Source organism: Propithecus coquereli, unplaced genomic scaffold, assembly GCF_000956105.1.
Source record: "Propithecus coquereli isolate 6110/MARCELLA unplaced genomic scaffold, Pcoq_1.0 Scaffold47, whole genome shotgun sequence".
In the NCBI taxonomy this organism is placed as follows: Eukaryota; Metazoa; Chordata; class Mammalia; order Primates; family Indriidae; genus Propithecus; species Propithecus coquereli.
In genome coordinates this window covers 1,359,450-1,371,295 of record NW_012150507.1, presented here as the reverse complement: position 1 = coordinate 1,371,295, position 11,846 = coordinate 1,359,450, and the positions used below count along the sequence as shown (strand labels likewise).

Below are 11,846 nucleotides of genomic sequence, written 5' to 3'. Positions count from 1 at the left end.
AGTGAGCCAGCGCGCCCGACCTACTTACTTATTTTTATATTTCAAAACTTTTTATTTATATTCTAAATCAACACTAACATTCCATCAACAAGAACTTACCCTAAGCATAGGGCCATTTTGAAACACGTGTGGCTCGTCACAAACCACACAGTATTCATTCAATACAGGGATCCGCTGTTCAGCAAACTCAATTGTCTGAATAAAACAATAAGGAGAAAGTATTCAGTCGAACTCATAAATGATTCGAAAATATTTCTACAATGGATGGAGTCTGGGCTCATACCTGCACTAGGAAGCCACGGTCTCGTATTGGAATGCATTTTGCACCATTTGGCTATAAAAAGCAAAGTAAAAAAACAAAATAACTTTTTAATTTGAAATATGTATAAATTACAGGCTTTTACTTTTTGCAACAGTGAATACAAAAGTGATCTTTCTAAGATCTTATGAAAAATGAATTAAGTCACTGATTATGACATTGATATTTTAGAATTTCTTTATTCACTCTATTATAAATACCCTTTCCGCCATTACTACTGCAATCTTTGCCTATACCAAATAAATAGCATTCTTCATTTCTGATCCTCTAGTAAAAATGATTGTCATCTTTACATTAACACAAAAACTTGTTTCCTCATTACTCATCGGCAAATGCTCATTCCTCTTCATTAGAGTACTTCAATCTTATTTTACAATCAGATGCAATTATTCCTCCAAGAAAATATTAGGCAGGTACTGAAAGTGGCACAACACCAAAATATGTATTAAATATTATGCCCAGTCATATGAGAGGACATTAAGACACATAAGACTCTTTCACAAAATATCTGAAATTATCTTTCTTGGAGAACATTCCACCATGTAGTTGTTCAACATTATTTTCTCCATGTCCTTAAAGCTTATCTTTGAATATGTATGATATTCACATAAAAATTATCAACATACTCAAATTTTTGTAAAATAAATATAATTTTACAGTACAATTTACATTTTAATTATAGAAATAAATCTATATAAGAATAACAATACTGTCTGAAAGCAGTATCTTATTTTTTTCAATTTCATCTGTTGCTGGGTGTATCCACATGAATGGTTAGAGGTAAATACGCACCTCCAACATACACACACACATTTAGTAAAAGGAAACAAAACTTTGTAGCAATTATTTTCAATATGCAAATAATATACAGAAAAAGGCCTATTTCTTCACCTGAAATTGGCTATAATGTCAATCACTCTATTGGTAAATTTTGTGTAAGACTGATTTCGAATAAATATCACCAAAAGGACTTAGTTATTAATACAGTCAGCTCCTGGCCCCCATATGTTTCCAAAAAACAGCTTCTATATAAAATGGACACTAAGAACAATTTCAAGTGAGGCTCTGGGAAATAGCTGTAAAAGCTGCTTCTTTCCACAGGTAATAATATGCATGGCCAAAATTCTCCTCTTATGTATAACTGGAAGATGACCCTTAATTTAATTGCAAGAAAAACATGGTCCTCCTACTACTCATGTGAGAAAACCAGAGATTAGATCAACCTGCTTAATAAAACATTAAAATTACATGCTTGCTTAGAAGGAAAGGCTTTGTGAATCCAATTGACTTCCTTTCATTTTTAGGAGCATTTATTACTGTGATAGGAATTTGGACTGGACCTCCAATAAATAGCTACGTTTATTTTTTCAGAATCAAAACTGACATTTCAGTGCCACTTGCAAATATCTGGTATGCAAAACAATATCAAAAAAGAAAAAAGCAGTAGATTAAAACAAATAACAAACAAAAAAAGTTTTGCTTCTTTCTTCCACCAGATCTTACCAAAAAAAAAAAAACAAAAAAAACAAATTCTACTGCACCTTAGCTAACATTTAAGAACTCAAGATGAAAATATTTACGCACAGCAGTCTGGGAAGATGAAGATGAAGATGGTGTTAAGATACCAATAAGCCCTGAGGTAAGAGAGAGCCTCCTGCTCTCCGCGTTAGGTTCCTTGAAAAGCTCAGTTTTGGATGACTTGGGGGCACTGGAGTAGGACTTGCTAAGCAATTTGTGATTTTTCAGTCCATATAATTCTTCCATTCTGAGATTACTGGAGTAAGACCTGCTTAACAGTTTGTGGGGCTTTAGGTTGGTGTTGTGCTCACATCGTGGATCTCCAGAACAAGATCGAGTCAATAGTTTATGCGACTTTAGAGTGAGGCAGTCCTCTTGCTTAACGGCTGCAGGGCAGGAACGGTTCAAGAGTTTGTGTGATTTAATTGTTGTCATCGCCTGCTCAGCCCTGGGATCGCTGGACAGGGAGCGACCAAAGGTCCTGTGTGACTTTGTGGCGCACATGTCATCAGTCTTGACTGTGCTGGAACAAGTCCTCCGTAACAGCTTATGTGTTTTAGAGATTCCATCTTGCTCGGATTTCAGTTTGGATTTGCTTTTACCACAACCAGGGGGAGGATAACTTGGCGACCTTCAAAATGGAACAACGATTAATACACGGCAAATCATGGATAAAACATACCACAGAGAACACTTGTCAAGCTGAAACTCAACTGTGCTGTAATATTTTACCACCTCATTTTAATACAGCCTGAAATCAAATGTATCTGCAGAATGATCATGGGACTTGAATCCCATTTTTCTTGAAAAGCAAAGACGGAAAAAAAAAAAAAAATTCTAAGATTTTTTTCCCTCCTCCTATCTATCCCAGAACCCTATAGGGAACTAATTTTATAGAGAAAACTCTATGTGATTAGGAAACAAAGAATGTAGTTTTAGTAAATTCAACCAATGTTAAAGAAATAAAAACTCTAAACATAGTGATGAATATATGTATTTTTGATGGAATACATGTAAATCAGTGCTTTCTTTGAAGTCACAAAGCAAATAAACAGATGCCCAGATTACAGAAAGAATGCTCAAAGCATGGAGTATCCATGCTCAGCATTTGGTAAGACAATGATGAAGTTGCCTGTTACCAACCTGCGCAAAGTAGAAAATAAATGCAGGGGAGACTTCACTTTCTTCTCTGACAACTTTTTATTGTGCAGGCAATTGGATTTTTCTTTGCTCTGTTTCCACTGTTGTGTAACAAATGTCTGCATGATTCTGTCAACCCAAAAGTAATTCTGTTATCACAGTTCCAAAGTAATTTCAACAAATATTTCTGTATTTATTATGTAGAGAATGCATTTATCAAAGGAAAACAAACACACAGTAGTCAGTGAGATGCTAATTAAGAATCATACAAGATTTTTCATCTGAAGGAAAGCATCATATATCAAATTACCAGGCCTTTACTGTGACTAATTATGTCACAGTAAATGATAATAATTACTAATTATTAACATAGTTAAATTATAATATAACTTGATATAATTAATAATCCTAATGACAGAAGAAGTGACAGAAGAGCAAAGATACAAAGAGAATTATAAGGACAGCCTTCAGGATCAACAACTTTAGCTGGAGTGGCAAAAACAATTCTGCATTCTTTTGTTCATCCTGGAAATACGATTTTTTAAAAAATTGTGTTACTGACTGATGTTATTTACTAAGATACAAGTAAAGCCAACCAATTTCTTTTTACTTGATTTGCTTCTGTATTTTTCTTCATGGAAAGGAAAGCAAAATAAAACTGTAAAATTACACATAAAAACAAACATGCAAAATTGGCTCCAAGTAGAAATATGTGGTCAGCAAATTGTACCTTCAGTACAGCCCACCTACCTTTAAATATGCTATTTTTTTTAAAATTTGGATATTCTTACAATTTTTAGTTACTATCATAAGTCAAGAATTTGGTAACTCTTAATCTCAAGATTTTCTATGTCAAGATTACTTCATCAGTGCTTTATGGTAAAGAATTCCGGAAAGTCAACTGTGAACTTCAACACAGCACTGTTTTCTGAGACAGGTCAGGCTGGGATGGCTTTTCTGTATCCCACCTTAAAAGCGGCAGTGGATGTAGGTCCCCCACACCGATATTTAAGTAGATATAAAATTTTACAATTAAATATTAAAGGTGTGCAATAAATTAAACATTTTGGTTTTCTTTCAAAAATCACTTCAGCACTGCCTGTTTTTCATGCTTTTTTCAGTTATTTCTAACACAGATTGCTTCTTTATAGGAAAATGTAACTACCATTTGTTTACTAGTTACAATATGTCAGAGAGCAAATAGGAACATTATTAATACATATACATTTTTCTCTTTAATTTTCAGAGCACCCTCAGCAGGTAGCGATTATCCCACACATTTCACAAATAAGATAAGGACGAAATCTGCACAAGTTAGCCTGGATAAAAGGGACAAGAGTTGGGTGTGTTTATTGTCAAATAAGAGTTTTCACATGTATAATGTATGTTACTCAAAAGGAACAGATGTGACTCTCAGCGTGAGGCCAATTATTAAATTCCTTATAAAATTCTTCAAGACCGTTCAGGTCTTAACAAACTAACTCAGATATCCAGAAATTATATCACTTAGGTTTACTACTCCAACCTTTCTTTGTTGGTTTTGTTGAGTTCAGAAGAAGAAACAGTCACATGCAGAATTATTTGGGATCCTTTTAGCAGCAGAAGTGGTGAGAAAAAAGGGAGTAAAACTGTAATGAATGATGCCATGATTCCAAATTTGCAATAAATTTGCTCAGAGCTCAGGATAAGGGAATTTTTTTATTATATAATTTGTGTTCGAAGTTTTTTTCCATCCATAATTTCAATAGGATTGAAAAGTAGTAATATTATTAGAATCATCACTTCTCCCTGTACCTAATCTGAAATCCCCATTGACACCACCATTCATACCAAGCAGAGTCAGATTTTCTTCCTACAAAAAATTGCTATCCCATTGCACCATTCCTAAGAAAGGGTTTGCCTAATCTTGGTAAGCTAATTGGAGCAAAAAAACTAACCGTAACAGGTCAAAATGGGAAAATTTTTCCCTCTGTCATATTACATTAGCATTCTAAAATCTGACTTTCAACATCTAAAATCAGTAATCAGTAATCCAACAACTTGGATACACAGATTGCTAGACATTCTTGGATTCAAAAGGAATTACCTTATAGGACATTTAATGTGTTTAATTTCAGTAGTAATCTAAAGAATACATATGAGCACATTTAGTATAACAAGTACCTCCTCGTCATACAGCCACTAAGAAATGTCAGTATTCACATTTGAGTTGTGTTTACTACTGTGCTGGTGCGGAGAACTATTACCATTGCCGCTGGCTGATGATAAAAAGAAGAAAAATAAGATTTCAAGCTAAACTATACATTAGCACCAAGTGAAGAGCAGACGATGTCACAACCAGCTATGCAAATAAAGGTTTCAGGGTAGTTTAAATAGAGAAAGTCAAATACATATGAATGACATCATGATTTTCTTCATGCTAATTTTAAAAGAACGATGCGCTAGAGAAGCCAGTATTATGTTCAAACTGTGGGGGTGAAACAGTTTCAGCAAAACAACATTATCCATCAGATTGAATTAATGGTATTAATTTGAATTTTGAGTGTTTTATTTGATTTGCACTTAAGTTGTAAATTGAATTTGGTTTTCTAAGTGTAGAACACTACATATGAAAAATTGATGCCTAATTTTATGTTGTACGTATTGAAGGAAACACTAGAGATTTGTGATATATTCCCCCCTTTAAACACAAGTTTGAGCTATGCAAACTCAGCATAAAACCATATGAAGTTCAAGATTATTTCCATTGTCTATGTACGATATGCTCAACCTTTGAATGACAGATACTCTGTATGATACTGATGATTGCATCCGTTTCAGGTCAGCTATAAGAAAATATGGAAGTAATTTTTCTTTTAGACTCTTTTGACTTCACATTCTCTGAATATTCATTCAATGTCAAACATACATTTCATATATGATATCAAGAAAAAAGATATCTAGGATTATATGAAAGGAAGATCAGTGTGCAGATCAAAATTGTCGACCTGCAGTCAAATTCTGGCTCTATGATTTTCTTGCTATGTGACCTTAAACAAGTTGTTTGACCTCTCTGGGCCTCAGTTTCATTATCTAGGAAATGTGATAATAACAATACTTGCTTAATAGGGTTGTTGTAAAGATTAAGTGACATAATACAGGTTGAGCACTTTTCTAAGTGGCTGACATATAATAAGTGCTGCATAAGCATTTGCTGCTGCTATTGTTGTTAAGACCACTCTCCCACCCAAAACACACCAGAATAAAAGATAAATGAGTGTCTCTTATTTACTAAAAACACACCTAAGCAATAACTAAGGGCCTAGATTCTAAACTTGCTTTCCTAACTTGCTGTATGTTTCTGGGAAAATAACCTCTTTATATTTCAGTTTATTCTTATAAATTATTGAGAGGATGAGACAGGATTTTTAAAATTCTGTAATTTTAGACCAGAAAGAACCTTAAGGATCACAGCCAAATCTAATTATAATTAAGGAAACTTAAATATATCAGGATCATCTAAAAAAGATTCTAGTCCACATTAACAAACTTTCCATAGAGCTAAAATTTATCCCCAAAAGCAAGTAACTTTTTGAAAACATTAATCATTTGAATGGGAATATTAATTAAATCTACTACATATTCTACTTGGTACTTAGTGAACACAGCACAGCTTTCTTTAATTTGTCAGGGTCGCAATTATATACATAGTTTCTTTTTCTGAGCCCATATAATGTACTTAGAAGCTATTATGAATAGAAAGCTATTTATTCCAAGACTTTTTTGCTTTTGTAATTCTTATCTTGTTTTGATTAACCCCACCACAATTTTTTTTAAAAAGTTCTTAAGTGGCATACAAAAGTACATAAAGGAAAACAACTTAAAATCAAGGGAGGAAATTGGTGAGGGGAAAATCGCAGGAAAAAAATGTGGCAAGGTCAGGTGGTACCCAACTTGCATGGCATAATATAGAGGCAGGTTCCATGATCATCTTCAAGACTTGTTAAGATACGGGCTCGATGCAGGAAATAAAATCCAATCAAAAAAATAAAACTAACTGCATTGGAAAAGCTGACCTAATATTAGAATGGAAAACTGAGAAAATTTCTCCTGTGAGTCCTCATAAGAAAACAGTGCATAATATACTATGCTAAACATACACTATAAATTAAATTTAGCTTTAGAGAGCAAGAATTCTAAACACTAAGGGTTTATTACCTAATTTCATATTTGCACATCTTTAAATTCAACACTGGGGATTTACAAGAATTTTGTTTCTTTCAAATGTGGTCTATGCGCAACTCATATATGAGCAATGCCGATTCAATTTAAAGCCATAAAAACTTGAAACAATTCTGGAACTCCATGACATGTACAACCCTAGGTATCACATATGAGGCTTCCTACATCACACAAAATGACCTCAATAAGTTCTTTACTTAGTAAATGAAATAGATATCTTCAGCGTGTTTTCTCTTACACCATTGCTCAATAGACCAAAATATGATGCCAAATTAAAATTCATTAAAATAAAAGTGAACATGTAGACTGCATCATTATGAAGGGCCTAACACCTGTGTTTAAGTATACAGTTCTCTAATGGTCTCTCTTGATAAATTTACATTTAAGTTAAATTTGCAGATTCAGAAGAATAAATAATTTTTTTGGATTCTCCATAAATACAAATTCTTAAAGCAGATATTTTAATAACTATAGAATTTACTATCTATGTTCTGACCTTGGCTAATTGAGGTATGTGCCTACGTTTTAAAAGTCAGTTCAATGGGGGTAGTTTTATGTCCTCTTATGAAAGGTCGAGGCCCATCTAGACTCTGTATCTAAAGAGAAAACCATATTCCCTCTGCATGGAAGGTCACCAAAGGGAAACACGAGGGCAGCATCATTATTTTCTTCAGGGAAAACCATGGTAAGCACTCTGGATCCATACCAAACCACAGGCCAATGGGCCTCAAAGGTCTATGCCTTGGATCACAACAGTGATCATTTGATTTTAGAAAAAGTTTAAAGGGAATTTTTGTGTTCATAATTTATCGGTGTTCTTTTTCTACTCTAAGATGCCATTTCTTTCTGCTGCCACTGTATCTGGCTAGCCTATCAGTGTTTACTTTTTCTGTCTTTAAAAAATGGATTTTTATATAAAATAGATTTTAAGACCAGAAAACAAAAGCAAATTAGAGTTGAACAGTGGAAAAACTATCAATAAGCCTTTGTGAGATTTTATGAGGCAATACACAAGAGCAGCATTCATCTTTTCCTGATGCTCAAAACCTATTATCATTTATTTCTATTTCAAGTCTATTAAAAATACCATAGTATGCCAGAATCCTAGTGACTACATAAATGCAATGTCATATGAGCTAATAATGACATATAGAAGAATGTATCTGCCTATTCAAATTAATTATGTATATATTATATTTTTAAAGAACCAAGTCCATTTATAAGAGATAAGCCAAGTCATTGTATGAGTGAGTCAGGGTCCAAACAGGAAATAAAGAGTTTATTTACAAAAGGAGTGTTTCAAAAGTATAGACACGGGAAGTAGGGATAGTTCAGTAGCCCAAGGCTAGTAGCTGCTAAACTCTTACCACCTCTAGATCCCAAGGAACAGGCAGGCAGAACCATTGATAGAACCTAGTAAGAAAGTCTTGCAAAGGCTGCAGCCTGGGGCAGAACGGGAAGCTTCAGCTGAAGGACTAGTCAGCTCAAAATGACCTCCTAGGGAGGAAACCCGGGCAACAGTACTCCCATCTTACTCTCCTCTTCCCTTTGCTTGTCACATTCGGAGCACAGAGACACAGGAATCTGCGTCCACACAGGCCAGTCCCTCCAGGTGGGGTGCCGGGTATTGGTGGGAAGGCAGTGGATCTAGGGTAACAAATAGGACCCTGGCCCAGGCAGGTAAGTGAGCTCTGGTAACTAAACTATCAGTGCAGCTCCTAACACCAGGATGATTTCCTCTCCTGAGGCACTCGCTTCAAAAAGCTCTTATAAAATAAACATTTTTTAAAAGAAAGCAAAACAATAACTCAGTTCTGTTTAACAGAAATTTACTTTTATCCATTTTGGCAAACTCACTTTTTTAGCTGATGTCCCAATCCAAATCGTTCTTTTGTGGAAATCTGAAAGACATCAACAGTGGGCACTGGAAAAGAAAAAAAATCACAGTCAAATATTGACTTGAAACTCAACCATCAGCCAGGAAAAAAGGTTAAGTATTAGTATATATATGTGTCTACACATACACACACCCTTAAAAATAGTGTACACACAGTCCTATACATTGCTATTTATGCTATATATAAAAGAGATCATGGTTGGTCAGTATATATTAATGTATAATATATGTATATGTCAATATATAATATGTGTAATGATGAAGAATGATCTCCAAAATAAGCAACGGCTTAAATACCCACGTATAGGACAGTGCGCTATTTTTTAGAGACACATGTTTGTATATACATACACCATTTTTAGAGTAAAACAATGGGAGCTGAGGGTAAGGCATAGGAGACTTACTTTTCACTGTATATATCTCCTCTCATCTTTAAGTCCATAACTATAATGTTTATGAAATTAATAACTTCTCTCAAAAAAGTCACTCATCATTTATTACTCAACAGTTTAGAGTATTTCTTGGGTGCCCCTGTGCCAGTCACTATAGCTGGAAGAGTAAAAACACACACACTCAGATATCTCTGCCCCCATGACCTGCAGTCAGTGGAAGGAGACAGATGAAAAACAGGTAAGAAAATAGATACAACGCTAAAGGGTAGTAAAGTCTCTAGAGAAAAATAAAGAAGGGGAATGGTATGGGGCTGCAGGTTATGTGAGCACAGGTTTCAACATTCGACACTTATGAACAGGAAGAAAAGCGTCCCCGCCAGAGGAAATGACAAGGGCAATGCCCCTGAAGACAAGATATGTGTACATGTTCCAGCTGGACAGTGAAAAAGGTATGCCAGGGGCTGGGAGCAGGGAAGGACCATGGGTGGGGCTGTGTAGGATCAACTTGTCAAAAGGGCAAAGGAAGAAATAGGAAAATCAGTCAGGAACTTATTGCAGGAAATGAGGCAAGAATTATAGGGCTTGGCTCCGTGGAGGTGATAAACATTTTGGATTCATATTTCTAGGAAAGCTGACAGATTCTGCTGATGGACTGATTTGAGGAGTGGGAAAAAGGGGAATCAAGGACGAATCCAAGGATCATTGCCTGAGCAACGATAGGGATGAACTTACCAACTCCTGTTATGTAAAAGACTGCAGGAGAAACAGGTCTGGAGAGATGGAGAAGATCGGTTATCCAACTATTTTAAATTTGAGATGCTTATTTGACATTCTAATGGAAAAATTAAGTAGGCAGTTGGATAGAGAAGCCCAACACTTAGGCATCGAGGTTAGAGGATTGTACTACAGATGTAAGTTTGGATTCACCAGAATATATGTGTATTTAAAGGCACTTTGTGAGTGTATATGGAGGAGAGAGAAAGTATGGCTATGTCAGCAAAGAAGGCTGGAAAAAATGGCCAGGAGAATGGAAGATTCCAGAGCACTGCTGATCTGGACACAAATTCAAAGAACTTTTTCAAGGAGGTAAACAACTGTTATCAAGTACTGTTAAGTCAATCAAGATGAGGACTCAAAGTTGGTCACAGGGAATTTTGGCAATATTGAAGTTACTGGTGACAATGACAAGAGCAATGCGTGTGAAATGATGGGCCCAAAACCAGACTTGAATGGATTTGAGGAGAGAAAAGAGGAAAGAAAATGAAGTAGACTACTAGAGACCAATCTAATCAAGAAATTTAACAGTCAAGGGAAGCAGTTAGTATCTGGGTCCCAACTGAAGAGGGATTTGAGGTCAAGAGGGTTTTTTTGTTTGTTTTGTTTTGTTTGAGGATAGCAGTCCTTGCTGGTGGGAATCTTTTGGGAGAAAAAGAGAAATGAATAGTACAGGAAGGAGAAGAATGCTGGATGATATTTTAATTAGGTGAAAGGGGATGGAAACTTGTGTTCAAAGGATGGCATTATATAGGAGCTCGGCTACTGCCATTCACAGCAGCAGTAGGGACAGCAGGTAACTATAGCAAAGACTTTTGCCCATAGGACCTTCTCAGATCACACCTGCCCCACACTGTAAACCAAAATGGTTCCCCAAATTACCTCACTCCCTGTGTTGGTCATCGCTCTGGGATGCAAGCATACATGCGAACATATGGAATTTGATGTTAGTCTCACCAAACAATTAGTTCCTTTCCTAAGAACACCTCAATCCTCAGAGAGTGAGGAATAGAGTAGACATCATTCCACTCTCACCTGTCCCAAATCCAGGGCTATCAAAATTCAAAAATGAATAAAAATTTCTAACATTTTGAAAACTCAGAAGAATTGTGTTTCTGTTTTTTTTTTTTTTAAAGATGACTGGTGGGACTGCAAACTAGTGCCACCTCTGTAGAAAGCAATATGGAGATACCTTAAAGAGATACAAGTAGATCTACCATTTGATCCAGCAATCCCATTACTGAGCATCTACCCAAAAGAACAAAAGACCCTCTATAAAAAAGACACTTGCACCCAAATGTTTATAGCAGCACAATTCACAATTGCAAAGATGTAGAAACAACCCAAGTGCCCATCAATACATGAGTGGATGAATAAAATGTGGTATATGTATACCATGGAGTACTATTCAGCTATAAGAAACAATGGTGATATAGCACCTCTTGTATTTTCCTGGCTAGAGCTGGAACCCATTCTACTAAGTGAAGTATCCCAAGAATGGAAAAATAAGCACCACACGTACTCACCAGAAAATTGGTTTCATTGATCAACACCTAAGTGCACATATAAGAATAACATTTATTGG

General features: G+C 35.4%; 1 protein-coding gene across 1 annotated transcript in view; it reads right to left on the bottom strand.

Annotated features, from left to right (window-relative positions):
• Positions 1 to 11,846, bottom strand: part of PARP8 (poly (ADP-ribose) polymerase family, member 8) — a 99,304-nt gene that overhangs the window by 57,404 nt on the left and 30,054 nt on the right. The window contains exons 5-9 of the mRNA XM_012655261.1: positions 9,056 to 9,122; positions 2,981 to 3,106; positions 1,904 to 2,468; positions 284 to 334; positions 100 to 195 (exon numbers count right to left, since the gene is read on the bottom strand). Coding sequence (XP_012510715.1) covers positions 100 to 195; positions 284 to 334; positions 1,904 to 2,468; positions 2,981 to 3,102 — 834 coding nt within the window. The 5' untranslated portion in view covers positions 3,103 to 3,106; positions 9,056 to 9,122. The remainder of the gene's footprint in view (positions 1 to 99; positions 196 to 283; positions 335 to 1,903; positions 2,469 to 2,980; positions 3,107 to 9,055; positions 9,123 to 11,846) is intronic.